The sequence below is a fragment of the Andrographis paniculata genome, unplaced genomic scaffold (genome assembly GCF_009805555.1).
Source record: "Andrographis paniculata isolate CXL003 unplaced genomic scaffold, ASM980555v1 Contig73END, whole genome shotgun sequence".
NCBI lineage: Eukaryota > Viridiplantae > Streptophyta > Magnoliopsida > Lamiales > Acanthaceae > Andrographis > Andrographis paniculata.
This window is the reverse complement of record NW_026137610.1, coordinates 508157-534694: the sequence shown is the minus strand read 5'-3', so window position 1 is coordinate 534694 and position 26538 is coordinate 508157. Positions and strand designations below refer to the sequence as shown.

At 33.6% G+C, this 26538-nt stretch overlaps 5 protein-coding genes and 1 long non-coding RNA gene across 9 annotated transcripts; 2 read left to right on the top strand and 4 right to left on the bottom strand.

Annotated features, from left to right (window-relative positions):
* Nucleotides 1-163: 163 nt before the first annotated feature.
* Nucleotides 164-4110, bottom strand: LOC127265696 (carotenoid 9,10(9',10')-cleavage dioxygenase-like). Its single transcript, XM_051295635.1, has 13 exons — nucleotides 3898-4110; nucleotides 3658-3804; nucleotides 3462-3564; nucleotides 2572-2831; nucleotides 2314-2493; nucleotides 2145-2223; nucleotides 1983-2064; nucleotides 1830-1892; nucleotides 1609-1750; nucleotides 974-1286; nucleotides 833-897; nucleotides 612-749; nucleotides 164-533 (listed from the first exon to the last, which is right to left on the bottom strand). The coding sequence occupies exons 1-13, from the start codon at nucleotides 3994-3996 to the stop codon at nucleotides 426-428; spliced, it is 1779 nt and encodes a 592-aa protein (XP_051151592.1). The 5' UTR covers nucleotides 3997-4110; the 3' UTR covers nucleotides 164-425.
* Nucleotides 4111-4210: 100 nt separating this feature from the next.
* LOC127265697 (carotenoid 9,10(9',10')-cleavage dioxygenase 1-like) lies at nucleotides 4211-8169 on the bottom strand. 2 transcript variants are annotated; one of them, XM_051295636.1, is made up of 12 exons: nucleotides 7996-8167; nucleotides 7727-7864; nucleotides 7543-7645; nucleotides 6312-6571; nucleotides 6033-6212; nucleotides 5883-5961; nucleotides 5715-5796; nucleotides 5537-5599; nucleotides 5303-5444; nucleotides 4888-5209; nucleotides 4615-4805; nucleotides 4211-4525 (listed from the first exon to the last, which is right to left on the bottom strand). In XM_051295636.1, exons 1-12 carry the CDS (start codon nucleotides 8092-8094, stop codon nucleotides 4421-4423), a joined length of 1764 nt encoding a protein of 587 aa, XP_051151593.1. In that variant the 5' UTR covers nucleotides 8095-8167; the 3' UTR covers nucleotides 4211-4420. The 2 variants fall into 2 exon arrangements, with proteins under 2 accessions (XP_051151593.1, XP_051151594.1); XM_051295637.1 differs by lacking the exon at nucleotides 5537-5599 and having other exon boundaries at nucleotides 7996-8169.
* Nucleotides 8170-9861: 1692 nt separating this feature from the next.
* Nucleotides 9862-12895, bottom strand: LOC127265607 (exosome complex exonuclease RRP46 homolog). Of its 3 annotated transcripts, none has more exons than XR_007841994.1 (9): nucleotides 12686-12895; nucleotides 12117-12230; nucleotides 11916-12016; nucleotides 11435-11455; nucleotides 11219-11291; nucleotides 11054-11121; nucleotides 10825-10957; nucleotides 10486-10663; nucleotides 9862-10033 (listed from the first exon to the last, which is right to left on the bottom strand). XR_007841994.1 is itself a non-coding variant. In XM_051295487.1 (8 exons), the coding sequence occupies exons 1-8, from the start codon at nucleotides 12789-12791 to the stop codon at nucleotides 10557-10559; spliced, it is 723 nt and encodes a 240-aa protein (XP_051151444.1). In that variant the 5' UTR covers nucleotides 12792-12893; the 3' UTR covers nucleotides 10290-10556. The 3 variants fall into 3 exon arrangements, 1 of the variants encoding a protein (XP_051151444.1); XR_007841993.1 differs by having other exon boundaries at nucleotides 9862-10142; nucleotides 12686-12894; XM_051295487.1 differs by lacking the exon at nucleotides 9862-10033 and having other exon boundaries at nucleotides 10290-10663; nucleotides 12686-12893.
* Nucleotides 12896-13312: 417 nt separating this feature from the next.
* Nucleotides 13313-15987, top strand: LOC127265608 (wall-associated receptor kinase-like 8). The gene is made up of 3 exons (XM_051295488.1): nucleotides 13313-14379; nucleotides 14498-14662; nucleotides 14741-15987. The coding sequence occupies exons 1-3, from the start codon at nucleotides 13446-13448 to the stop codon at nucleotides 15925-15927; spliced, it is 2286 nt and encodes a 761-aa protein (XP_051151445.1). The 5' UTR covers nucleotides 13313-13445; the 3' UTR covers nucleotides 15928-15987.
* Nucleotides 14345-16257, bottom strand: LOC127265610 (uncharacterized). The gene is made up of 2 exons (XR_007841995.1): nucleotides 16122-16257; nucleotides 14345-14802 (listed from the first exon to the last, which is right to left on the bottom strand). It is a non-coding gene; the product is annotated as an uncharacterized LOC127265610 (long non-coding RNA).
* Nucleotides 16258-19684: 3427 nt separating this feature from the next.
* On the top strand, nucleotides 19685-20610 carry LOC127265405 (dehydration-responsive element-binding protein 3-like). Its single transcript, XM_051295184.1, has one exon. It carries the CDS (start codon nucleotides 19875-19877, stop codon nucleotides 20508-20510), a length of 636 nt encoding a protein of 211 aa, XP_051151141.1. The 5' UTR covers nucleotides 19685-19874; the 3' UTR covers nucleotides 20511-20610.
* The last annotated feature ends 5928 nt before the right edge of the window (nucleotides 20611-26538 follow it).

Genomic DNA, 26538 nt, shown 5'->3' with positions numbered 1-26538 from the left:
ATATGCTATTTACAGTTTACTATTGACTATGTTGATAGTTTTAGCGTAGATGGGTTTATTCGGATACTAAACCAAAAAAATAAAGTTAGTTTTACCCGAAGGATAACAATGTCGCAATAGTAATTTAATTTAGTACGAGAGGAACAGTTAGATTCGCACAATTGATCATTGGTTGAAAAGTTAGTGGCGTTGGCCGCCTTGAAGTACAATTCCAATCAAACAGCTTATATAATTCTTTACAGACGATGCGATTGTAAACGATAATACATCAACGGATAATACATTTTTATTTTGTTATATTAAATAAAAGCACGTCCAATCTACTTATTTTACATGTACTGACTCTCTAAACCCATCCCCAACTACATACATATCATAACTCTTAAATCACACTGAAAAATAAAAGCAGACGTTCTCCATTTGGATCATCCGAAGGATGAAAAAATTCCATGAAACCCGTAAGGAACTCTACTCTGCAAACCAATTTTGGCCACCAATTCTCCTGAAATGTTCTTTGCATCCACAATGTACACCTGCAAAGTCGATATGTAATAAATCTGCACACCAAGAAATCCGTTACAGAAGCTGATGATGTTATGTTATGTTATTACCTGCGAATTGTCTGTATCTTCGTCGTGCACAAAAGCAATGATCCATCCATCGTCTTCCTCAGTAGCCCCCGACTTGGAAACAAATGCAGCTCCACTGCAATACGTGTTTGCAGGAAACATGTGGTATTCGACTTTCGCCTAGGTTATATCCACATCCATTAATACAACAGTATTTGAAAGAACAAGACGACAAGAATGTACTACATTGATTGTGTTCTTACTCGAGAAAGTTCGACGTGTCTCTCGTGTAGAAAGAGTTTAGCCAGGCCACTGTATTTCACGATCCCTGTTGTTCGACAACAAATTCATAACAACTATTTATATGAACTACCTTTAACTGACTTAACTGTCGTCGTTATTACCTGCAGCTGCGCTAGCCGTTGAATCCACAACCTGTGTGTACGCGTACTTATTCTCAATGCCGGTGAATTTAGGATTGATCAGAGGAAAATCTACGGCGAATTCTGTCCCGGTGAGATAACCTTCTTTCACCTCTCCAGTTTTCATGTTCAGCCTCCATTCATAAGCTCGGGAGAATAATTTACCGTCTTGATCCATATTTTCACCACATTCATCGACATGTTTTAGGCCTCTGGAAAACCATTCAAATTTGTCGAGGCCAAAGTCGGGGCCAGGTATGAATGACTCCCGGGCTTTACATCCCATCACGACAACCTGCTTGTAAGAACTAATCCTTGTGACGACGCTACATCAATAACATTAAGTTCGTTGAGATAGTTGCCAAAAGTTGGAAAAAATAGCAAAATATATGTCCATGGATACCTCATTGTCACTTTTGTCATGTATTTATCTCTTTTGACAAAATATATTCTACATTTTTGTAAAAATCGTTATTTATGTTATTTGATGCGCGCGGCTACGTGCAGCCAAATGATAGAAATAAAAACATATGGAATATATTTTGCTAAATACAAGACAAAAGTTATAATGGGATATACATGAGAATATTTTATGCAATTTTTCCACAAAAAGTTACCTCGTCGTCGCCATTTTCATAACAGTTAATCAAATGATATACACAGCCTGTCTCCACCGGAAACCACAGGACAGAATCCGAATTTCCATATCGCGGCATTACTCCAATGCTCGAATACTTCCCCTCCTCGTACTTTATCAACCTTTACTTGTGATAGAAATGAGTTACGACAATGGTTAAGTGCACAAAGAATTATTAGCAGTGTCGAGGCTAATACTTACGATCCTCCCTTCAGAACCCGGTTCACGTCGAGGATTATTGGAAAATTGAGGATCACATTATACCTAGAGAATTTCGACGAAACACGCGATCCATTAGACGATAGTATGTCTCTGTATTTGAACATGGCGTCAAAGAGAAATAAGACAGAGTACCTCTGTGTAACTCCGATTTCGTGGCTGACGATGCTTCTTTCAAACTTGAGATCGACCTTATGAACGAGCTTCGTCCCATCAGCTGTCGGAAGGTCGAATCAATCCAACACATTTTAATGTTGTCCTAGAGAGATTCTAATAACGATTGTTTTTAAGCTGTACCTGAGACGACACCGACTTCAATGTAAGGCTTCTTAGCATCGGTTCCAATGATAACTAGCTCGCCGCTTCCCGGAGCTTTCTGCACAAAAAGAATAAACATAAGTCGATCAAGAAATCCCAGGCCATTGGAATTAAGAAAAGTTTATGTTTGTAAGAGTATGATACATACCTTTGGGTGACTAGTGAACGGTCTTGTCCAAGCTCCACCAATACTCCAATTTCCCAACGTCTCCAATGTCCGAATATCGATCTTTTGAGGACAATGATTCTCTGCTACCGAGTAGAAGGCACCGGCGTGTTCAATGATGCTGGTGTTGCTGTAGAGCTTGTTCGGTGTCCCAATCCTCAGCTGCAACCACGGATCGAACATCAGATGTCTTTAACCGAACATGAAAAAATTAATGAGATAGATAGTTATTTCATCTACCGAATTCAGCAGAAAACTCATTAGGACAGCAGAGGGGTTCCCTTCGATTGCAGGGAGAATGTAAGGCCTGTTCTTCTCCTTTTCTAGCAGATACGTTTCTGTTTCGACGTATCTATTGTTGTAAGTGATGGTCCAGTTTCCAGAAGCTTCTCTTTTGAAGTAGACAGCATGTAGCATTCCTTCTCCTTCTATCCACACACAGCTTGTCTTTCCGAAAATGGAGACTGCAGATTTAAGGCCTCCATGGACAGGATTCGCGCCTGATTCAATTAACGCCGATTCATTACAGAGTTTGTTTCGAATTCATGGAATTTACTAGGATGTTAGTTGAATTATGGAAACTTTATCTGAAATTAAATATTAAAATATTATAATATCCCCTCAAACTAATTAGTGATCAAGTTCGCAATCTCATGAGTTGAAAATTCAAATGCAGAACTCCCATGGAAAACGACCAGATTCCTACGGGAGCCGAACTCTCATCCGAGTATGAAATTCTCACTGAAGTTGAAAAACAACAAGACTCTCACCATAGTCGAAAACACGAAAAAGATCGAACTCCCAATGCAATCGAAAACATAAATTTTATAATAATCAGGACAAACCATCAAAAGTCAAACTCAAACTAAAATTGAAAAATAAACTTGAAGAACACCAATTACAAAAAAGCATCTCAAAATCTAATAAAAATTTAATATATTATATATCAAAATTGAAGATCTCATTGAATATAAAGGAGAAAGACAGCTTAATATATTATAATATATGTAGAAAAGATTGCATTAATTTGACAAACAAAATAAGAGCAAGAGTCCATGTACTCCAATCTAAATCAATTAAATTTTTGAATATCTAAAATATCTAATATATATATATATATATATATTTACCGTTTCTTATGTAAACACCCTCCGTAAAATCAGCTGGAATTTCCCCTTCGACGGCGATCACCTCCACCGGTTCGCCTGTTTCTTCCACCGGAGCAAAGTTACTCTTCATGCATGATCAAATAAGAAACAGCTTGTCACTTCGATAGCAAATTTTTTTTATTTTTTTTTACAGCTTTCTGTAAAAAAATCAGTATACCTGAGATGGTTGTCGTGGATCATCGACAAATTCGAACATCAGATCAACAAAAGCATCCAACATCCTCACAGAAGCCTCGCGGATACTTTTATAAGGGGAATTAATCCGCAGGCGCGATAGATTTTGCTGCAACGTCGTCAGCAATGGCTGATCATTAAAAAAAAAAACAGTGAGTCGATAGAATTACATGATGACTAGAATATCAACATGAAAGAATTTAAGGATTGATTTGCTTCTTACAGTGAAAGACGTTGACAATGAAACCTTAAAGTTGTCGACGAATGGTGTTCTGTGGGACGAGCCACTCATATGAACTAACGCACACGTGCAAGCCGCCATCTTCGTTTTTCTCTTTTTTCAGTTTGAGAATTGAGATGAGCACATAAAATAGGACTTCTCGGACACTGATGTGTCTTAACATTCAAATATAATTTCAGACAATGACAAGAATAAGATACTCAAGATAAGCACTATATTTAATGAACAGGCAATCGATTTTAATTAGCTTAGGATAGAGACAAATTCCAGGAAAGAGCATAAAGATAAGATCATATGCATCGGGATAATCCCAACTTGGGTTAAGATTTGGATAAAAACCAGTGGATACAACGAAGCATCCATGGCATTGAACCCTAAGATGCTGACAACCTCAACTGCTATCGTTTGGCACAACCAAAATGGTAACAACAATCGACTTTAATATATACATAAAGAAACCCACTATTCATAAACTAATACAAATTGGAATATTTAAGTGCCAAAATTAAATTGGTGAAAAGATTCCATGAAATCCATAAGGAACTCTACTGTTCAATCCAATTTTAGCCACTGCCCCTCCCGAAATTCGATTTGCATCCACAATATACACCTGCAACAAAAAGTGGATCAAACAATGTCCTAACAAATGAATTTTTTAAGGTTGTACATATGAACACTACAAACAAACGTTGTTGTTACCTGAGACTTGTCGGCATCTTCGTCGTGCACGAAAGCAACGATCCACCCGTCGTCTTCCTCGGAAGCTCCCGGCTTAGAAACAAATGCAGCTCCACTGCAGTATGTGTTTTCCGGGAACATGTGGTATTCGACAAGTTTATCATTAGTCCCTTCAAGATGGAGTTTTGCTAGGCCACTGTATTTCGGCATTCCTGTTATTCAACAAAAATAAATTCTTCATTGTCGCGAATATTTTGCATAGAAGCTTTTTTTATCGCAGTCGATTATTCTTACCTGCAGCCGAGCTGGCCGATGAATCGACAACCTGTGTATATGCATATCTGTTTTTCAGACCAGTAAAAGAAGGATTGATCAGGGGAAAATCCATGGAGAATTCTGTTCCTGTAAGATACCCTTCCGTCACCTCCCCAGTTTTCATGTTCAGTCGCCATTCGTAAGCCCGGGCGAAAAGCATTCCATCTTGATCGGTATTTTCGCCATTTTCTTCGACTGAATAGACATTCTTAAAGCCTCTGGAAAACCATTTAAATTTGTCGACTCCGAAATCGGGCCCTGGTATGATCGATTCTTGGCCTTTACACCCCATCACTACAACCTGTTTTAATTACACAACAACCATTTAATTTCAAGAACTACTAAACTCTTCATAATGAATAATCGAAAATTTGTTTGAGCGTTCAAAAGTTGCCTCGTCATCGCCATTTTCGAAGCAATTAATCAAATGAAATGCACAGCTTGGCTCCACTGCAAACCACTTGACGGATTCAGCATTTCCATAACGAGGCATTACTCCAATTCTTGAATGTTTGTCTTTCTCATACTTTATTAGCCTGTAGTAAATTGAGTTACAAGAATGATATATATATACATGTGTCTGTAAACTACACAAAGACTGGGGATTTTGAAGTATATATATACTCACGGGCCTCCCTTCAGAACCCGATTCATATCTACGATTATCGGAAAATCCAAGATCACATTGTACCTGGAAAAATTTCGATGAATATCCAATATTACAACATAAATATTAGCTAATAATACTGAGAAGTAAGCAGAAGGAAAGAAAGAAAGAATTTCCCTTGTTTTTCTCTAGAGACTACCTTTGTGTAACTCCAATTTCATGGCTAATCACAGTTCTATCGAACTTAAGATCCTCCTTATGGACAAGCTTTGATCCATCCGCTGATGAAACAAAAGTTCAGTTCTTGCAACTAAGAATTCGAACATGATCGAAAGATATTTATTACAATGACCCATATCCATCATACCTGAGATGATCCCAACTTCATAATAAGGTTTCAGATTATCACACCCCATTATAAGAAGTTCTCCGGTCCCCGGAACTTTCTGCACACCCGAAAAATTCATAAACAAGACATGTACAATAATTACAGCAGCGTCCAAGGATAAAGACATACCTTGGGATGACTGGTGAATGGCCTTGTCCAAGCTCCATCGATAGTCCAATCCCCTAAGGTCTCCAATGTATGAATGTCGATCTCCTGAGGACTATGAGTCTCTGTCACTGAGAAGAATCGACCGCCATGTTCGACGACGTTTGTATTGCTGTATTGCTTCGCCCCTGCCCGTAGCCTCAGCTGCAATAACAGATCCAACGTCAAAAAAAAACTTACAGTGGTAAATGTAAAGATTCAGCAGAAAGCACAGAATTAAGAAAATTGATGGCAAAAATTCACCAAATTTATCAGGTAACTGGACAGAACAGCTGAGGGAATTCCTTCTGCTGCAGGGAGAATGTAAGGCCTGTTCTTGTCTTTTTCTAGCAGGTATGTTTCGGTTTCGACGTATCTGTTGTTGTAGGAGGTTGTCCAGTTTCCAGCACCATCCTTTTTGAAGTAGACGGCGTGTACCATCCCTTCTCCTTCTACCCACAAACTGCTCGTCTTTCCGAATATGGACACTGCAGATTTCAGACCTCCGTAAAGAGGATTCGCCCCTGATTCGATCAACATATATAGTGTGTGTAAGATGTCCGACAGTTTGTTCGAGTTTTTAGCATTATTCCGTTATATGTATATAGGTGAATTTAATTTAATTTTGAAACAACAATGAGATAAAATAGCTCTCAGTTCAAATCATTTGCATTTTTTTTTATGCTACGAAAAATCAGATTTAATTTTACAATTGAAATTCTGAAAGCAGAAAAATAAAATTGTATATATAAAAAATTTATATATAATATAAGAATTATAATTTTTCACAAAAGAAAATTATGTTGCATAAGTGTCCGCAGAATTCAAATCAAAAGATACAGTAAAAATTAAAAAATATATCTTTTTCTTTTTTTTTTTTTTGTGAATAAATATCTAATAAATTCTTAAGAATGCTTCTATATGTATACGTAAGTATATGTCACCTAAAATTTACAAAACTGAAGAGAATTTTATTAATCATATTCTATTCCCTAACATAAATTAATATACATATTAATTTAATACTATTACATATAAAAAAAAAAAAATTACTGTTTTTCAAATTAAAAGATATTGTGGGAACTAAAAGATACTTTTATTGTTAAAATGTATCTTATAAATTCTAAAAGATAAATAGAGGGGACCTGCAACTGCAAGCATAATTTACAAAATTGAACATAATTATATTAACAAGAATTCACATATTCTATTCACCACAAAATATATATACAATCCAAAGTTTTCAATTTTATTCTTATTTATTTCTCGAGTTGTATATATTTATATTTTTTTTCCATTGACTAAAATCGAGATTGTTTTCTCAAATTATTTAAATTAAAAAAATCGTGTAATCCGAGACAATTAAGGGTCGAAATATATTTTATTAGCAAAGTGGATGATCTTTCACGATAATATTATTAATTGTTACCCAAAACCCTATCTCCAACACAGTTTTGGACTTAAGGAAACTAATTAGGCAGCTACAATTTCTCACCATTTCTGATATAAACACCCTCGGGAAATTCATCAGGTATTGCCCCTTCAACAATGGACACTTGTACGGCTTCGCCGGCCTCTTCCACCGGAGCAAAGTTACTCTGCAAGTATGATCGCATAATGAAAAATGAACAAGAATTTCGAGACAACAGCATTAAAACAAATTCTTACAGCTTTTATACCTGAGAAGGAAGAAGTGGCTCATCGACAAATACAAACATGAGATCAACAAAGGCATCCAATAACCTGACAGAAGCCTCCTTCAATCTTCTATAAGGAGCATTGATTTGTAGAGTTGGTACGTTCTTCTGAAATGCCGTCTGATCATATATGAACAAGAACACACACACACACACACACACAAAAAGAAAAAGAAAAGAAAGATTAGGGTTTAGGACATCAAGAATCAACAACATAGAATATATAGAAGAATCTAGGGTTAGTTCCTAACCTTGAAAGGGGTAACTGCAAAGGGTTTGAAGTTGTGAGTAAATGGAGTTCGATCTGCAGAGCTACTCATGTGAATCAATGCACATTTACTAATCGACATATTGCTTATTTTTCCTTCACTTGCTAGCTAGGCACAATTCTGAGTTTGATATGGAGCACGTTTAAATGGAAATTCTTGGGGGGACACAGACAATCGAGTGTAATAATAATATCACATGTGAATGAGACTGTGAGAGGATAACAATCCATCTGTCATGAAAGAAATCTGTTGATATTTCTAAAACTGATATCTGATCGAAATTAAGAAAAAACAAAACAAGGTAGAAAAGCATTTGTCTATATTAAGGCACGTTCCATTTAGACAGATCAGAGAACCCTAAACTGTTCTTATATTACAAAAATTTGTCACGTGATCATGCTTGGTATTCATTAATAAAATAATTTTGGCACGGAAAGTCGCACTCCAGTAATTAATTACTCCACTACAAAAAAAATATTAATTTTGTAACAAAGTTTTTTTTTTTTTTTTTCTAAATTATCTTTTTCCGTTACTAAAGACATTAGAGACTGAATTAGAGATAGAATTGCGTTAACCGGACACGAATTTTAATAAAAGTAAATAATAATTGTTAATTTTTTTTAATAGTAAAAACAGTACAAAAGTGAAATGATTTTTTATTTTAAAAAAAATGAAAATATTTTTGAATGACAACCGAAAAAGAAAAATAAATATAGATTTAAACGACGGAGGGAGTATTTAATAAACTTTTAATTAAGAAATAACTTTCCACAACTTTTAATAAAGATATAGATACTGTAGACATAAATTTTAGAAATGCTATAATTAATAAATAATTAAAAAATATATTAACAAAAAATAATTACAATATAATATAGTAATATATATTTATTTTTTTTAAAAAAAAAAGAGTGTAGAAGGAATTAAACTGATATGAAATGTGAGACAAAAATAATATTTATTTATATGTTAAAGATAATTAAAATTATTTGAAGCATAGAAAATCATGGCTTTTTAATTGTTTATTTAAAAAAAAATATAATAGAAGATAAATAAGAATGAAGTTTGTGTCTAATTTTTACTATTCTTTTTTTTTTTAAATTAAAAATAAAATTAATAATTAAAAATTAGCATATATTATTAAATACTTAAAAGTTAAGGCGCCGAATTAAGTGTCTAATGTTTTAATTAAAAAAGTGAATTGATTTGCAAAAACTAATGCCTATTAGTATTAAGTAATTTTAATTTTTAAGATGTTAAATTCAGCATTTATTATATTTTTATTTTATATCACAATCAATTAATAAAATATTTTATTTAGTTATGTCAAATTAAATATATTCTTTTATAGCAAAGAATACTTAATATTGTAGCATCGAACAACAGGCAGAGGCGGCTTCGTTTATTTAACAATTTCTTTTAATTTTTTTTTAAAAAAATATTACATTAAATAAGATTTAATTTTTTTCTCTGATAATAGTAATTTAAAACGTGTTTTTGCAGGTGGGACAAGTGACAAATAATAATAACAATAGAAAGGAAACTGGGACAAGAGACAAGTGAGGCAACAACAAAAGCAGCCAGTGGTTGTCGAATCAACACTGACGCGCAGGTGTGTTTGTACGGTTTGAATTTTGAATTGAGATTTGAATAGTAAAAATTTTGAATTTAAATAGTTGTATGATATGATATAAATAGGTGTTGATGTAATATTTTAAATGTAAAATTGATTTTTAATATAATATAAAAAAATAAAAAAATAAATGTTTAATTTGATATTTTTTAGAAGTGGGGCAAAAAATGGAATGAACAGTAAAAATTAAATCCAATCCCCAAACAAACGCACCCTAAGGAATATCTCTCCCTTTCGATTGTAGCAATCCAATCAAACAATAATGTGATAATTAAGCATTGGGTGGTGGTAGTGACTACAAGTTGAAGGTGGAAGCTGCTGCTTTAAAATCGATTCTCCTCCACTCCATCTGTCAATTATCCATTATCCTCAACCAAACCTTAATCACTGCACAACCACACTCTCTAGTTAGGTCACAATGTACCATTCCATTTTCTATATCCACAAATTCGACATCATCACCCCTAATCTGCAGATAACTTTTCAAGACCAAAACCTGTCCATATATATAATACAAAAAAAATTAATGTATTTTTTTCAATAAAAAGCTAAAAGAAAATGAATATAATTTAAATGACAGATAACATATTAAAAATGATATTGATATTGTTTTTTTTAAAAAAAAAAAAAAAGAAAAAGAAAATTGATTCAATTTCTTACATTACACAAATATAGAAGTGTAATGGTCCAGACAGAGCCATGAAATACAAATGGGTGAAAAATAAAAATGACTCTCGGAAAAGCAGATCTAAGTATAACCCAAAATTGTGATTTCTCTCACAGTAAAAAGTCCAAGACAATACAAGATCAATAGGTGTTGTTATACAAAAGCAGCACACCTGGCTAGGCTTGCAGCAAAAATTTCAACGTTTCAAGATGTAATTTCCCTTCTTGTTCTGCTATGAGCATTTCAAGATTGGTAGCTGGCTGGCTGTGATTGCATTTTCCTTTTCAGAATCTTCGACAGAGGTGTAATAGCCGCCCGCGCTTGTTCCAAGCACTGGAAGTATTCAGTCACTGTAAGAAAACCAAAATCACCGAGACAAAATCAAGCATACCTCAATTTGTTAACGATAGACTGAACATCATAAGCAATGTCCAAGGAAAAAACCAAACCACCAAGATTCATCGCTTCTTAAATTGTAATTAGAAAGACAATGGATCAAGAAATAAATAACCTGTCATCAAACCATGTGTAAGTGATGTAATAATGCCATGTGGCGCAGGTTCTCCGCCATCCTTTGTTGCTCCTTCAGTGCATACAGATTGAACTGAGCTGGGGAAAGCTAAGCATACGAACGCCTTCATACTCTTGTACCAATAGAAGAAACATTCATACTAGATTATCTTCGATTACAGATGCTACGTAGTAATGTGTTGCCATAGAAACGTTTAACAAGGAAATACCTCTTCTTCTAGCTTGCTTGGGTCCAATATAATCTGTCCACTTTCTGTTAGGCAACAACACGTGGCCACTACAGAATTTAATTTGTACAATGTTAGCAGCACAGATAAATGACATCTAGATTCAACATAGACATGGAAAATAGAAGATTCCAGATATTGTTTTACCAGCAAGATATTTCAAAGGAATTCCAGCATCAACTAGAGCAGCACATGCTGCATGTAGAGCACATGGCAGAAGCTTAACAAAAGCTTAGTCAAGGAAGTCGTTTCAGAGAAATAAAAGATGTACCATACGTCAAACAGAAATTATAATTGAGATAACAGTGCAGTTCAATTTGTTGGTGAACTACATGATAACCACAGCCATAAATTAAAGGATACAGAGCCATCATCATGGACAACCTGAAATTATAAATAAAATCCATATATCTCGTAAGGTGATTCTGAAAAACCCGGAAATACCAAACAAAAAATATAGCTGCCAAAGTCATCTGAAAACTCCCAAGTACAGAATCCAAGTTTAGTATTGTGCAATAAGGCAAAGGTTTCGATTTCCCCCAATCCCCCATCACTACTGAGTTAGACCCCTTCATTATCTGTGTGTGTTTAAATTCCTAATGCATTCGGAGCACTCATTTATGTGGCAAATTAGACAATTTAAACTAGTTTACAATAACCCACAAATTTATCTGATATGATGATTGCTTGAAGTGTGCTCTCAATTTCAGTTCCAATCTTCATGCAGATCACATGAGAATTGATCGCATTAGCAGACAATCTCAGGTTTGAGAATGTAATTATGTTAGGAAAGTGACAGGACTTCCGAGTTCACCACTTCCACTAATACAAGAAGCCAACTAACCTGAATAACAATTGATGTTGTGGTATTTGGATGAACATTTAAAAGGCACATATTCTGTAATGATCTCTTCAGTATCATCTCAAATTCCTTCTCAGTTTTTCCTGACATTTCCAAATTTTTACTGAAATTAGCAAGTGGCATGCTTTGTGCAAAACCAAAAGAAAATAGATGCAAATCGAAGAAAGGTCAAGATTCTCTCACCAATCTGCCCTGTTTTGGGTTTCCAAATGACTTCAATACAAGCTTTCTCTGGGTTTTCATTCTTCTTTGTCCCAGCTTTAGGGCCATAAACAGCAGCTAGCACCCTTGTCTCCCCTGTGACAGAAAAATCTCTATAGCACATTACAAATTCCTAGTAAAAAGGAAAACTTAACCAAAGAAAAAGGACTAGATTTAGGAGCTAAGAACCCATAGAAACAACATAAAATCTACGATACAACGTGAATGTACTAAATATATCCACAAAAAACATTAAAAAAAAAAAAGTACTATTCAACTAATGTGAACTACATCCTCTGGAAGACTCTAAAATGAAATGTTCTCAACAGCAATTACGACCAAAGATCAAAACCCTAGTCCCAAAAAAGCATCACGTATCCTACCCCAAACCTCAATTCACTTTTGTTTCAGTAATGTGTGAAGCGATTCCTATAAACAATTATCCCAGATATGCCGAGAGAACAAAACAAGACTACCCTAATAAATGCAAAATCGCTTAACTAATATGATAGAAAAAAGGGGGATAGAAAGCATGCAAAGGGGAGTTGTACCATGAGAACAACTAGCAGAGCCATGTGCGCGGCTGAGAACGTTGCGAGAACAGTCCATCGGCCTCAACTGGTTTGCCCCACGCCCACCTGGTCTCTCCAAATCCATCGTTACACTCACAAGAAATCTACTCCTCGCCAACGTATGTAAGTTCAGTAATCTTTCTTCCCCAGATGAAGCCGACGAATGGAAATGGAAAACCTCGCCCCTTGGGCTTACAACTAACGTACTTGAGTGGGCTTCTTACAAATGGGCCTAGTAAAAATAAATTTCAAAATACTTCTTTAAAAAAAAAAAAAAAAAAAAAAAAAACTACTTTTTTAATGCCGATTTTGTAGGAATAACATCAGATTTATAGGTTAAAATGTTAAATTCCTCGGACTTGGATGGTGTAATGGAATATCCCAAGCGAACAGAAAAACTCAAAAATTATCTGCCTTGTTACACAAACATTACGTACATCAAGTGTTCTTGTGTCAAAAATAAAAATAAAAATAAAAAGAATAAAAAAATGCAGGCCTGTCGTTCAACACAAGATCTTATCAGTTAAAAGATAGATGACACGAAAGTCGAACACAAGAGTCTCTGTTAGGTCGATAAAAACAAGAAATCAGCTCATAGTATGGCCCGTAAATCTCATCCAACTCTCTCTTTCTATACATACATTTATATATATGCATATTCACACTTGTTTCCAGTTTACTGTGTGTTGAGTTCGTTAGACACCATAAACAAGAATTCATTTCTCCTGAAACAGAAAACATGCAAATGACCTCATTCCTGCACTTTGCTGTGATCCTAATATTTACTTACCTGACAGATGCTTCTGATACTTCTATCGTGACATATTTCAACGGTTCTATAGCCGACGGCGATCGCATCGCCAAGCCAGGATGCCCCAACAAGTGTGGGAATCTGAAAGTTCCATACCCATTCGGAATTGGTGTCGAGGCCGGTTGCTCCATCAATCCCTCCTTCGACATAAGCTGCAACACCTCATTCAACCCCCCGAAGGCATTCCTTGGAGCTGATCAATTCGAAGTTTTAAGTATATCAAACACCAAAATACACATCAGGAACCGACTGGCCTGGAACTGCTACGACGAAAAGGGAAGCCCGACTCAAGAGGTTGCTTTTCAAATGAATCTGTATGAAACCCCTTTCAGCATATCCAGTGATAACAAGCTGACAGCTGTCGGATGCGACGATGTTTCCTTGCTATCCAGTGATAACATGCTGGCAGAAGGATCAGATTATTTCACCAGTTCTTGCGTGGCGATCTGTTCAAAAACCCAGGATCTAAACAATGGTTCCTGTTCAGGAATTGGGTGCTGCCAATCCTCCATACCCAAGGGTCTCCAGCATGTATCCTCCACCATGACCATCTTGACTGATCGATCTGATATTCAGCATTTTAATCCCTGCGGCTACTCGTTTCTGGCAGAAGAGAACAGCTACTTCTTCCAAGTAAATGACATCTCTGATTCATCATTTGTCGAAAGAATCGTAGATACTGTGCCAATTGCTCTTAATTGGGAGATTGGCAATGAGACCTGCAAACAAATTCAAAAAACAGGGAAAACAGTCTGTAAAGAACAAAGCATATGTGTAGATTCTGGCACTACTCTAGGAGGATACCGTTGCAACTGCTCGCAAGGATATCAGGGAAATCCATATCTCAGCCAAGGTTGCCAAGGTTGGCATATTTTACATATTATGCGAATAGTTATACGAATACTAATTGGTCAGTCATTCCCAGCTGTGCAAAAACATAAATATTGTGTTTGAGACTAATTTACTTTATATGATCATAGATATCGATGAATGTGAGTTTCATCCATGCCATTCGGTAGCCCTATGCACCAATCTTCAAGGTTTATATAACTGCTCTTGCCCACGTAACTATTTTGGCGATGGCACAAAACACGGCACTGGTTGCATTTTTGTGCCACCTGAAAGAAACACTGCACTGTATGCAGGTTAGGAATTCTAACTCTTAAATATACTGCACCTCACATTGTCGATGGTTGTTTCCTTCTGACTTCTTTCTGTTGCAGGATTATTTACGGGCTTGGGGTTGTTTATACTGCTGATCACTGGCTTTTGGCTGTACAAAATACTGAAAAAGAGGAGTGTCAAGCAGCAGAAACAGAATTTCTTTAAAAGGAATGGTGGTCTTCTACTTAATCAACAAATATCAGCTCACGACAGTATCCTTGAAAAATTGAAAATATTCACATGCAAAGAACTGGAGAAAGCAACAGATCGATTCAATGAAAGTCGGATACTTGGCAGTGGAGGTCAAGGTACGGTTTATAAAGGCATGCTTTCAGATGGAAGAATTGTTGCAGTGAAGAAATCAAAGCAAGTAGACGAACATCAACAAGTAGAATTTATAAACGAGGTCGTCATCCTATCCCAAATAAATCACAGAAATGTGGTCAAGTTATTGGGCTGCTGTATGGAAACAGAAGTTCCATTACTAGTCTATGAATTCATTCCCAATGGCACACTATCTGACCTCATACATGATGACAGCACCGGATTTCCACTTTCATGGGATTTACGGCTCAGGATAGCTGTGGAGGTAGCTGATGCCTTAACTTACTTGCACTATTCCACTTCTATTCCCATATATCACAGGGATTTAAAGTCTAATAACATCCTCTTGGATGAAAAATATAGAGCCAAACTATCAGATTTTGGAATATCAAGATCAGTTGCCACTGATCGGACTCACTTAACCACCATGGTCAAAGGCACATTTGGTTATCTAGACCCTGAGTACTTTCAGACAGGAAAATTCACAGAAAAGAGCGACGTCTACAGTTTCGGCGTGATTCTTGTCGAGCTTTTAACACGACAGAGGCCGATATCTACAAGCAAGACCGAGGAACAAAGAAGTCTAGCTACACGTTTTCTAACGAGCATAGAAGATGGGCAAGTGAAGTCAATTCTTGATTCTGAGATAATAGCACAAGGAATTCGAGATGATCACTTTGCTGTTGCTAATCTCGCACAAAAATGCTTGAATTTAAATGGGAAGAAAAGGCCAACTATAAGACAAGTCGCAATGGAGTTGCAGAGCATCAAAACATGCGACAACTCATCCTACATTGAATCCAACAATCAAGACACAAGTTACGTAGAAACAGAATCATGGGATATAGAAGGCTTCTCCTGGCCTCAAATCGTAGGTTCTGCATTTAACCCTAGAATAGAAACTAACCGATATGATTATTAACACTACTCAACACAAACAAGGAGTTTTTTTTTCATCTCCAACGCACTTGTACCTAACGAATTCAATTCCTTCATTGTCAAACTCGCGAAAATGCAATCGATCGATCATTCGTAGAAATGGAACAAACAACTGAACAAAACAATAAATAAATAAACAAAAACGGTGAAATTATAAAACTGTGAACCACAACATACCGTCAGTCACAACTGCCAATGGATTCCAAGCTTCTCTGTGAAACTGTGGAAAGACTAGATCACATTATTCACGAACACGAACCACGCTCTCGAACTTTAGCTAGAGTCGCGTAAAGAGATATGCGACTTATACTTCACTCATAAGAACGACATAGGAAATGAATTCGAAAACAGAAGCAGCACATTATGGGCTATAAATATATTGGGCCGAATAGTCCAAACAAGCCCATAACGCAGCTAAGTTAGGCCCAGTAACGATTCCAAACAAATCTTCATTAATAATAATAAATTGTAGACATATTTTAAGAATAAAAAACAAAATTGATTGCAAGAAAGAGACAGGTAGATAAATGATTTGAGCAGATATGGTGGGCATTAAATGTGTAGGGGCCAACATTGCTTTTTCCAACACCACAAATTTCACACGCACTTGACACTGTCGATGGGTAAAAGGTGAAACATTGCAAACCATCGCCAAGCTGACTTTCTTTATTTTATTTTCATGATCATCTTATTCAATTTATAGTGAAATATTACTATTATTTTATTATTAAAACACATCTAAATATACTTTATAAAAAAAAAAATAAATGTAACAAAAGAATTGCAAAAGTATACACCTATCATATAATTAGGTTTGTGTGTCCTTATAGGAAAATACTCCATCACATTCACATATGCAATTCATTACAATCCTTTCTCTTGCCTTTGTTTGTGCGTTTTCTTTTATTTTATATATTATTATATCAAAATATTATTTAAATAAAAAACACCAAATTGATTTTGGAAATTTCCGAAGCAATATGGATATGACAAAACAATCTCTAAATTTTTGAATATCAATATTTTATATCATATTAAAGATAATTTCGGAAATTACTTTGGGAAGCCGGCAAATGGCAGTGAGCATATATACACATAGATAGTAAACCCAATTAGGTCCATAGTTGTTGTTTTTAGACATAGATGATTAAGTAAGTAGTAATCCCAATATAGATTGTGTGATTTTAAATTATTTGAGTAAATATAATTAAAGCTCAATTCATTTGTAGCAATCCCCGACTCTAGCTACAAGCAAATTAAAAATCGTATAGATTATATATATATATATTCGTATATGTATATATAGAGAGAGCAAATGGCAAATCGTTCATCAATGGTGATGGAAACTCGGTGGGACTTTCACTCCAACAAAGCATTCAATTATTCATTAATTATATTACAAACGCTTCCAATAAATATATAATCTCTTTGAAGTCGAGACTATTCAACAGTGGTCTCGAAAACTACCTCGTGGGTGGTCCAAATAGAAGTGGTCATTAAAAATTATCAATCATAGTACTCTAGGGTTTGTTCTTTTGATTTCTTTCTTTTTTTTTCTTGAAATAATTAATGTCGTATGCAATATTTCATATGATAAAATTTGGTCTAGTAAAATTTTAAACCATTAATTTAGGGTCTACCAAACAGTTTCCTAATTAAAATTTGGAACTATATATTTACCGTATTGAGGGTTTCAATTACATTGCATCCAAAAATAAAGTTTTGTCAGAAACATAAATCTAAGGTTGTTTTCCAATCGAAGCTTTAATATAAACTCTCATAATGTACTAACAAAAATTGATGATATAATTAATTGGACCAATTAAGTAGAGCATGAAAGAGCGACATATAGTTACATACACACACATATATATATATATATATATTTGGATTTTTGTTGGTACCAAAGATTGTTAGCTAGGAAGACAAAAACATGTTGTCTGAAGTGAAGAATTCAAACTAAAGACTGTGCATGTAAGAAATAATCCTGTCTCTTCGACTTTATTAGATTTTATATAAAATTTTCCAATTATATATATGAAGCAAATTAACTACAAATTGGACGTAGTGATGAAATCGTAGATGAATTGGGACCAACGTACTCAGGCAGCAATTCTACTCCACATATATATATGTAAGAATTTTTCAACATCTACATACATACATATGCACCAAATTAATCACAACCTTAATATCTCTCTGTGTGTGTATGCTTACGTTGCTATCACCTCTGATCTGTTATTTGTGCCCATATGACACATATAGATATATATGTATATATATAGAGAGAGAGAGAGAGAGAAAAGTCATCTAGTGGCCACCATATATCTACACCCTACACATAACAAAAAATATTACAATAATTGATATGCCAAATCTCTCTCTCTCTCTCTCTCTCTCTCTCTCTCTCTTTTTTAATTACGTAAAATTCTGCCGCCGTTATCCTAAAGTGCGTATTGAATAAATCACCGACCTAACCTAATATCCTGCAAAAAAACGAGTCTTAATTTGTTGAATAATTTGTCCTGCTTATATATATATATATAGAGGACTGTCTTACCTAAAAATTTAAATTTTAATTTTTTAATAAAATCCAAAATCATTACTTGCTTCATGACAAAATATTATCCGTCTTTCCTATTTTTCTTGGTTATTGTTGTTATGATATGATTTTCATCATTTAATATCGTATCAAAACCTTATGTATTGAGTTCGAGTTTCACAATACCTCATTTGTCGCCGTTCATGTGCAAGTTTCGTTTGGTGACATTTATTTCTTTGCACAAAATATAACGTGTTAGTTAACTTCTGTTTGTAGATAAATAAATTATATTTATCCTATAAATTTTGATTTTTGGGTAAAATGATCATTTTAAATCATTTAATAATGCAAAAACCCTTAATGAAAGTAAAAGAAAGTTTGAATGATGAGTGAATTTAAAAAAATCAATAAATAAGGTGGAGCTAGGGTTAGAATTAATTAATTAATGTAGTCGAACCCGTAATCAGTGCGTTTGTTTGAGGGATTGGATTAGATTTCAACTATTCATTCCATTTTTTTTTTCTAAAATCAAATATCTATTTTTTATTTTTTATATTATACTAAAAATCAATTTTACATTCAAAATATCACATCAACACTTGTTTATATCACATCGTACAACTATTTAAATTCAAAATTTTTACTATTCAAATCCCAACTCAAAATCCAAACCCCCATAAAAAACACACATTTATTCTCCCTGAAATACATTTAACTGGACATCCACGGATAGTAAATCTCTCTCTCTCTCTCTCTCTCTTCTATCAGGGTAGAGTGAGAAGAGGGCAGGGGGAATTACAAGGTCAAATCTTAAGGGTTGGGAAATATACACAAACAAAATATATATATATATTATTATTAGTATTAGGCAAGGGTGGGTTGCGTGGTGCATTGTGTATAGAAGGGGCCCATGCATTTTTTACTACATGCAGAATGACCCATTATATTTCTTACATCTCCATGGGCCCTATTGCATGCCCTATGCCCTCCCCTATCCCTACCTACACTCTATTCTATTCTTGTGCAAATAAGATTTTGTACTTTTTATTATTACTATATAATTAATAAATAAATAAATTGACAGAGAGTCTTTGGCCGATCAAAGAGGGCAGCCAGCCTCAAGTGAAAATGGCCGTGCCCTTTATTTCTTTTGCATATATTATAATTATAATTATAATACTATATATAACAACTATATATTCCTTGCATTGTCTGTGCAGGATTTTCTACAACTTCAGCAACCCATCTCTTCCACTACTACTCATATTCATTCAAATTTCAAGAATTAGAACAATTATCCACATGCGCACGCACTTTCTATTCATAGCTTTCCAATTATAGAGAAGAATCTCTAAATTGAATTCTCACTTTCTCCAATATATATAATCATGACCTCCGAAAACCACAATCATTCAGACATAGCCTCCTCAGTATTCTCAATCCCGCCGCCGAAAGAGCAGCCGGAAACCGGCAAGAAAATCAAGAGAATTCGTGACGCCGCCGCCGCCGCCGGCAATCCGAGCACGAAACACCCGGTGTACCGCGGCGTACGGATGCGGAATTGGGGGAAATGGGTGTCCGAGATCCGGGAGCCCCGAAAGAAGTCGCGAATATGGTTAGGGACCTTCCCAAACCCAGAAATGGCGGCGCGTGCGCACGACGTCGCCGCACTCAGCATTAAAGGTGCGTCCGCTATCCTCAATTTCCCCGAGCTCGCTCCCGCGCTCCCCCGCCCCGTCTCGCTCAGCCCCCGCGACGTCCAGGCCGCCGCCGCGAAGGCGGCGGCGATGGATAAGTTCGACATTCTGTCGCCGCCGTCGAGCACGTCGTCGTCGTCGCTGCTGTCGGAGACATCGGAAGAATTGGGCGAAATTGTACAGCTCCCAAGCTTGGGTTCTTTCTTCGACCTCAGGAACGACTTTGTGTACGATGTGGCGGCGCTGGAGGGGTGGCTCGATCCTCCGCCGCCGTGGGACGGCGGCGACGACGACGGAATTCCCAGCTGTTTTGAAACGGTGTTATGATATTAATTAATCAATTACTGATCATTTATATATATATATATATGTATATGTCTCTTATTCTCTTCAATTCCTAGGCCCGCCGGCATTACAGTAGCCGTTACGTTGATGTTTCATCTCTCCTTTTTTTTTTTTTTTTTTTTTGTCTTTTTTGGAAATTTGAATGTGTAAGTAAATTGAAATTTAGGGAATGCCCTTTTCATTTTAGATTGAAGGGCAGATCAGATGAGATCAGATCAGATGAGAACAGATCCCTTATTAAATTAAATTTCTGAAATCGAACATCCTAGCTAGCTAGCTAGCTCTTCTCCTCGTTGTTGTTTATATGTCGCGTCTGTCGTCTGTGAAATCAATTCCCTCTTCGCCATCAATGAATCTAACTGTACAGTGATTAAAGTTTCCCCACTGCATTGTTCAGTCCCTCTCTCTCTCTCTCTCTCTCTCTCTCTCTCGCTCTAGATTTTCTCTCTCTTGTATATACATATATATTTGTTTGATAAATTACATTCGTGATATTGTGAGATTGATCTCCTCTTGGAATGATTTTAGGGTTTGTTTGTATTATCTATCTTTACTTTGTTATGATTATTAAATTAAATATTGGTTATATTAGAAATATCTTTTTTATTGAAAGTATTATTACATCAAGATTTATTTTAATTCATAAAAAAAAAAAGAAAAATACAATTTCCCAAATCTCAATTACTCAGTCCAAAGAAATATATTCTTCCAACCAATCTAACCCTATCTAATAATTTATTGGAAACATGAGGAAAATAAAGCAGCATTTTCCTTTTTCTTTTAAAAAAGAAAAGTAGGGCTGTAGTACCAAAAGGAGCAGCAAAACTTTAGAGAAACTTTCAATAATATGTGTGTTTGTGATTGTGAGTAATGTGAGGAAGCTTAGCCATATATCATATGGCATTGGCAGGTGGGGTGAACTGATGATGTGAAGAATCTACCAAAATGACAAAAATGTCCCACTTTGCCAAACAGTGTCCTTTTCAGTTTTATTTATGTTTTCACTCTCAATATCATCACCTTTTTGTTACTTTCTTCCCTTCTCACTAAATAATAATAATAATAATAATAATAATAGTTGAATGAAGTTTATTGCAAACACCTTTTATATATATAGAGATTATGACATATTGTTTCAAAGAGAGTTTCAAATATATATATATATATAATATACAGTAATATTTATAATGATATATAGCTGTTGCTATTTATTACCATTTATTGTTTGTGTTTCATAAATAACATCAAACTATATATATGCAGGAATGGATTGTATGACCCCCACATACTATTAAACTTCCCACATATAAATGTAGCATAATATAAAATAAAATATATCTACTTTGGATCTTTTCATCCTCTTTAAATGGTTAATAAAATAATACAAATGTAGCATAATATTAAAAAAAATCAAACCTCTGACCTTTGGTCAGAATGGTGAGGGCTTTGCCACTAGGTTGCATTCTTATTCTTTTGTGAATATATATGATATTTTTAATATAATATAAAAAATATATAATTATTTGATTTTATATTTTTTATATTTAATTTTTTGAAAAAATAACATAAATCTTCCATAAAATGCCATAAGCAAAACCCTCAGTAGAAAAGTGTGAAGATTTTTAAATTGATCTTGAGAGAACATATTCATTAAAAAAATATATATATAGTATTTCATTGTTGAAAGTGATTACTCTATGTTTTGGGGAAATGTTTTTAGTAGGAATCCATGTTGTTGATAAAAAAAAGATTTGGACATCTAAAATCAATTGGTATTAAGTGGAGAAGTCTTTTATTTTTTTTAAGGCATGGAAATTTTTATATTTTTTTTCTTATATAGGACATTCAACATTTCTTTCTCGAGATGATAATCTTGAAAATTCAAACATGATCAATACTCGGTACGCGTCATACCTCTGATACCGTGTTAAGAAAAAATTCGAACTTCCTACTGAAACCAATTGATATTAAATAGAGAGTCATTTCACCCTTATAAATCAAGGGAGTTTCATGGCATTGGAATTTGTTACTTATTCGTAGTTGATGAAGAATTCAATAGCTCTAGTGAAATTTGAAAAATAAATCGGAGGTATGCTATTTGATAGATATTTGATTGCAAAATTTAAAGATTTTTAAGAGGCATTTTATATTGATTGCAAAATTTGAAGATTTTTAAGAGGCATTTTATATTGTAGAAATAAAAAGAGAATTTGTAAATCATCCATAGTAAAGATAGAGCACAAATTATGTTTGGTCAGGACATTGGGGCAAGGTATGGTTGCAGCCCAGCCCCTATTTTTTAAGTGTAATTTTTTTTTTTTAAATATATAATTATGTTAACTTGCTTCTCAAATTATAAGTTTATTGATTCCGCCATTGAAGGGCTATGACTACATTTTAGTTGGTTAGAGTTTTCTTGGGATGTATTGGGTGCATTCTTTTAACCAAAAAAAAAAATAAATTAATATATCATATATATTTATTATTTTTATATTTCTACACAATTTTCATCTCTTGAGTTAAAAATTTTTCTTTCGAACTATATTACAAAACAAACAAACAAATCCATTGTAATTTACTCAAAAGTGGAATTGTTTTGACCGAACAATGTACAACAATCGATCTATACACACTCACCACTAGTGTACGTTATAATTTCCATGTAAAAATAGAGATATCATATGATTGATTGATTGAGATTAATTAATAAAATTAAGTGCCTTAAAATAAACCTTAATCTTGATTAAAGTTGCCTTATGGAAATTTCTCGAAATATGTATATATATTATGTGTCCGATTTGATGTAAGTTCATGGTACAACGACTAGGAAATGTCTTTATGCTGATATGCATAAAACCTGTGGATTATTCTGATTATGCAACATCCATTTATTTACAAAATAATTGAAAAGACATTCGACTAATTTTACTTTTGGCTTAATTAATTAAAAGAATAGGCTGGTGGGTCCCGCCAATAAGAAAGAGACAATATTTATATATATTATGTTAATTAATTAGAAGCACTTGCTGCCCTAATAGGGTGAATGCTGGTTTATCCAGTGGCAACTTGACCATAATATTAATATTTAAAATTTTGATTACAAGAACTTATAATTTATTTATAATAATAATTGATTGTAATCATTATTTTCATTATTTTATTATAAAATAGATTAGTGTTTGTTTGTTTGTTTTTTTTTTTTTTTTTTTTTTTCGGAGATGGAATACACCTAAGTAAAGAGAATAATACGGCAATCATGATATGATATGTGTGAAAGTAATTAATATAGACCGGTTTAGGAGACGGCAATCATGATATGATATGTGTGAAAGTAATTAATATAGACCGGTCTAGGAGGGGATTCTCAGCATCATCATCTCTTTGCCCCACTCTGCCACACATACATGTATAGATACATGAGTGTATATCTATAAAATCTACATGTATAGATACATGAGTGTATATCTATAAAATCTACATGTATAGATACATGAGTGTATATCTATAAAATCATGTATAGATATACACTCATGTATCTATACATGTGCGTGTGATGATGCTGAGAGTGGGGTAGGGAGGGATGATGCTGAGGATCCCCTCCCGACTAGTCTTTACTCCTTCCATCCCCACATACTATGTCCATATTTTCGTTTTTGTCCGTCCCACATCTCATGTCACTTTCATTTTTTTTTGAAAATGATTACACTTTAATCTGATTTTAATTTTTTAAATTTTAATTAATGTAATTAGTTATCTTAATCTTAATTTATAATTATTTATATTATAGATTAATTATTTTCACTAATACATTCTTAATTATCTACTAATTATACTTATCATAAATTTCCGTCTCTACAGTAACCCAGACATCCAATGTGGACGGAGGGAGTATCTTATTTTATTTTATTTTATTTATACATATGAATATGTAATTAATGTAAACAATTCTAAGGTATGTGTTGTTAAAAACATGACAATTCATATCATGACATGCCGATAAGGTACGTATATTCATTGTTTTGATATGATGATGTTACATTATATATATTTATATAATATAATTCACGGAATTATTACATCCGGATGAATATTAATTATATATATATATATATATATATGAGAGAGAGAGAGAGAGTAATAATGTATAGAAAGAAAAAATAAAATATATATATATATATAATAATGAAAAAAAGAAAAAGGAAAGTGGTGGAAGGTCAGAAATCTTAAATGCAAGCAAATGAATGAGTTGTAATGAAGTTAGTGTGATATGATATGATCTGATGGATTCAAAGTAATTTTGATTGATTCAGTTCAAGCCAATTATTGGACTTCTTTCCTTTGTCCCATTCCATTCCACACACACTGACACTATTCATTCTAAATAACTGAATTCATTTTTATCTTCTTACTCTAATGCAATCTTCTTTTTCGGCTTGTTTTGGTTTTTGCTATAATTTTTTCATAAAATAATATAAATTCAATGTAATATATTTTTAAAATTGAATTGTATTGAATAATATATTTTGAATTAACATATCTTACAAAAGAATGCACCCTTTTGTATAAGAGTATAATTAACAATAATAGTTGCCAATCGTATAGAGATTAGAGCTTGATATACCACTACAATAAAATATCATTTTTGTAATGAGATTTTTTCGTCTTTAAATTCACTTTTCCGTTACTAATGATATTAGAGACGGAATTAATGATGAAATGACGTTAGCTACGTGATCTTTAGTAACGGAATTTCGTTACAAATATATACGTTCAGAAAGACTGTAACATCAAACATATGATTAGTATTATTATTATTATGCCTGCAAAAAAGGATGCATTGCAAATCTCAAACTAAGTAGAACAAATATGCGAGCAATGAATCAAAGGTCCCAAATGCTCCACGATAATTGTGTTCGTGTTTGCCGTTGTTTTATTTATTTATTTGTTTGTTTGTTTTTGTGTGTTTATTATTCTTTTATCCCCTCGATTATTATATTTGGATTACCGTAAGCATAAAATTTTTAAAAATATATATAATTAGTAAATAATTTAAAATATGTTATTTTTAATAATATAAATAATTATAAATTAATATTCAAATAACTAATTGATCTAATTAAAATTAAAATTTTATAAAAGTTAAAAAAATTAAAATAATACTCCCTCCGTCCCACATAATTTGTCCCTATTTTCTATTTCGTCCGTCCCACATAACTTGTCATTTCTATTTTCGGAAATATAATTATGCACTTTAATCGCATTTTAAATTTTAAATTTTATAATTTTTTTAATTTTAATTAAACTATTTACTTATGTTAATCTTAATCTATAATTATTTTTACTAAATAATAATAATTTTTATTAATACACTTCTTAATTACTTACTAATTATATTTTACCTAAATTTCCGTATCTACAGTAAAACACCAATATTACATAGGACGGAGGGAGCATAAAGGTGAGTAATTATTTTTGTTGTTGAAAATGACATGAAATGTAAAACAGATAAACGACAATGTAAACATTATAAGTGACACAAGAATTTAAATATTATTGTTGTTGTTCTTTTTTTTAATAATAAAAAATTATAAATTTTATGTGAAATATTTAATTAATTAACCCTAAATATCGAATTTAGTGCTTTTTTTAATAGAACATAAAGTGTAAACATCATATTTTAGGCATTCAATTCTCAAGCAAATCAATCACAACATGAACAATTACAAACCCTAAGGCTCTTTTTTTTTTTTTTTTTTGTATGACGACCCCTAAGGCTCATTTACATGCACTCTTTGAAGTTTTAAATTACATTATTTATTAACAGTAATTTTATTTTAAAGAAATATTACATTAAGTATTTATTTATTTATTTTCTGCACAACTTTATACACCTTCCGTCTCGGTGCAAGGTTGTCGTTTACTTTTTGCACGTAGATGTTTTAATATTAGTATTATAATGAGTTGAAGTAAAAAAGACAAAAATACCCTTATTAGTATTGTGTAATATAAA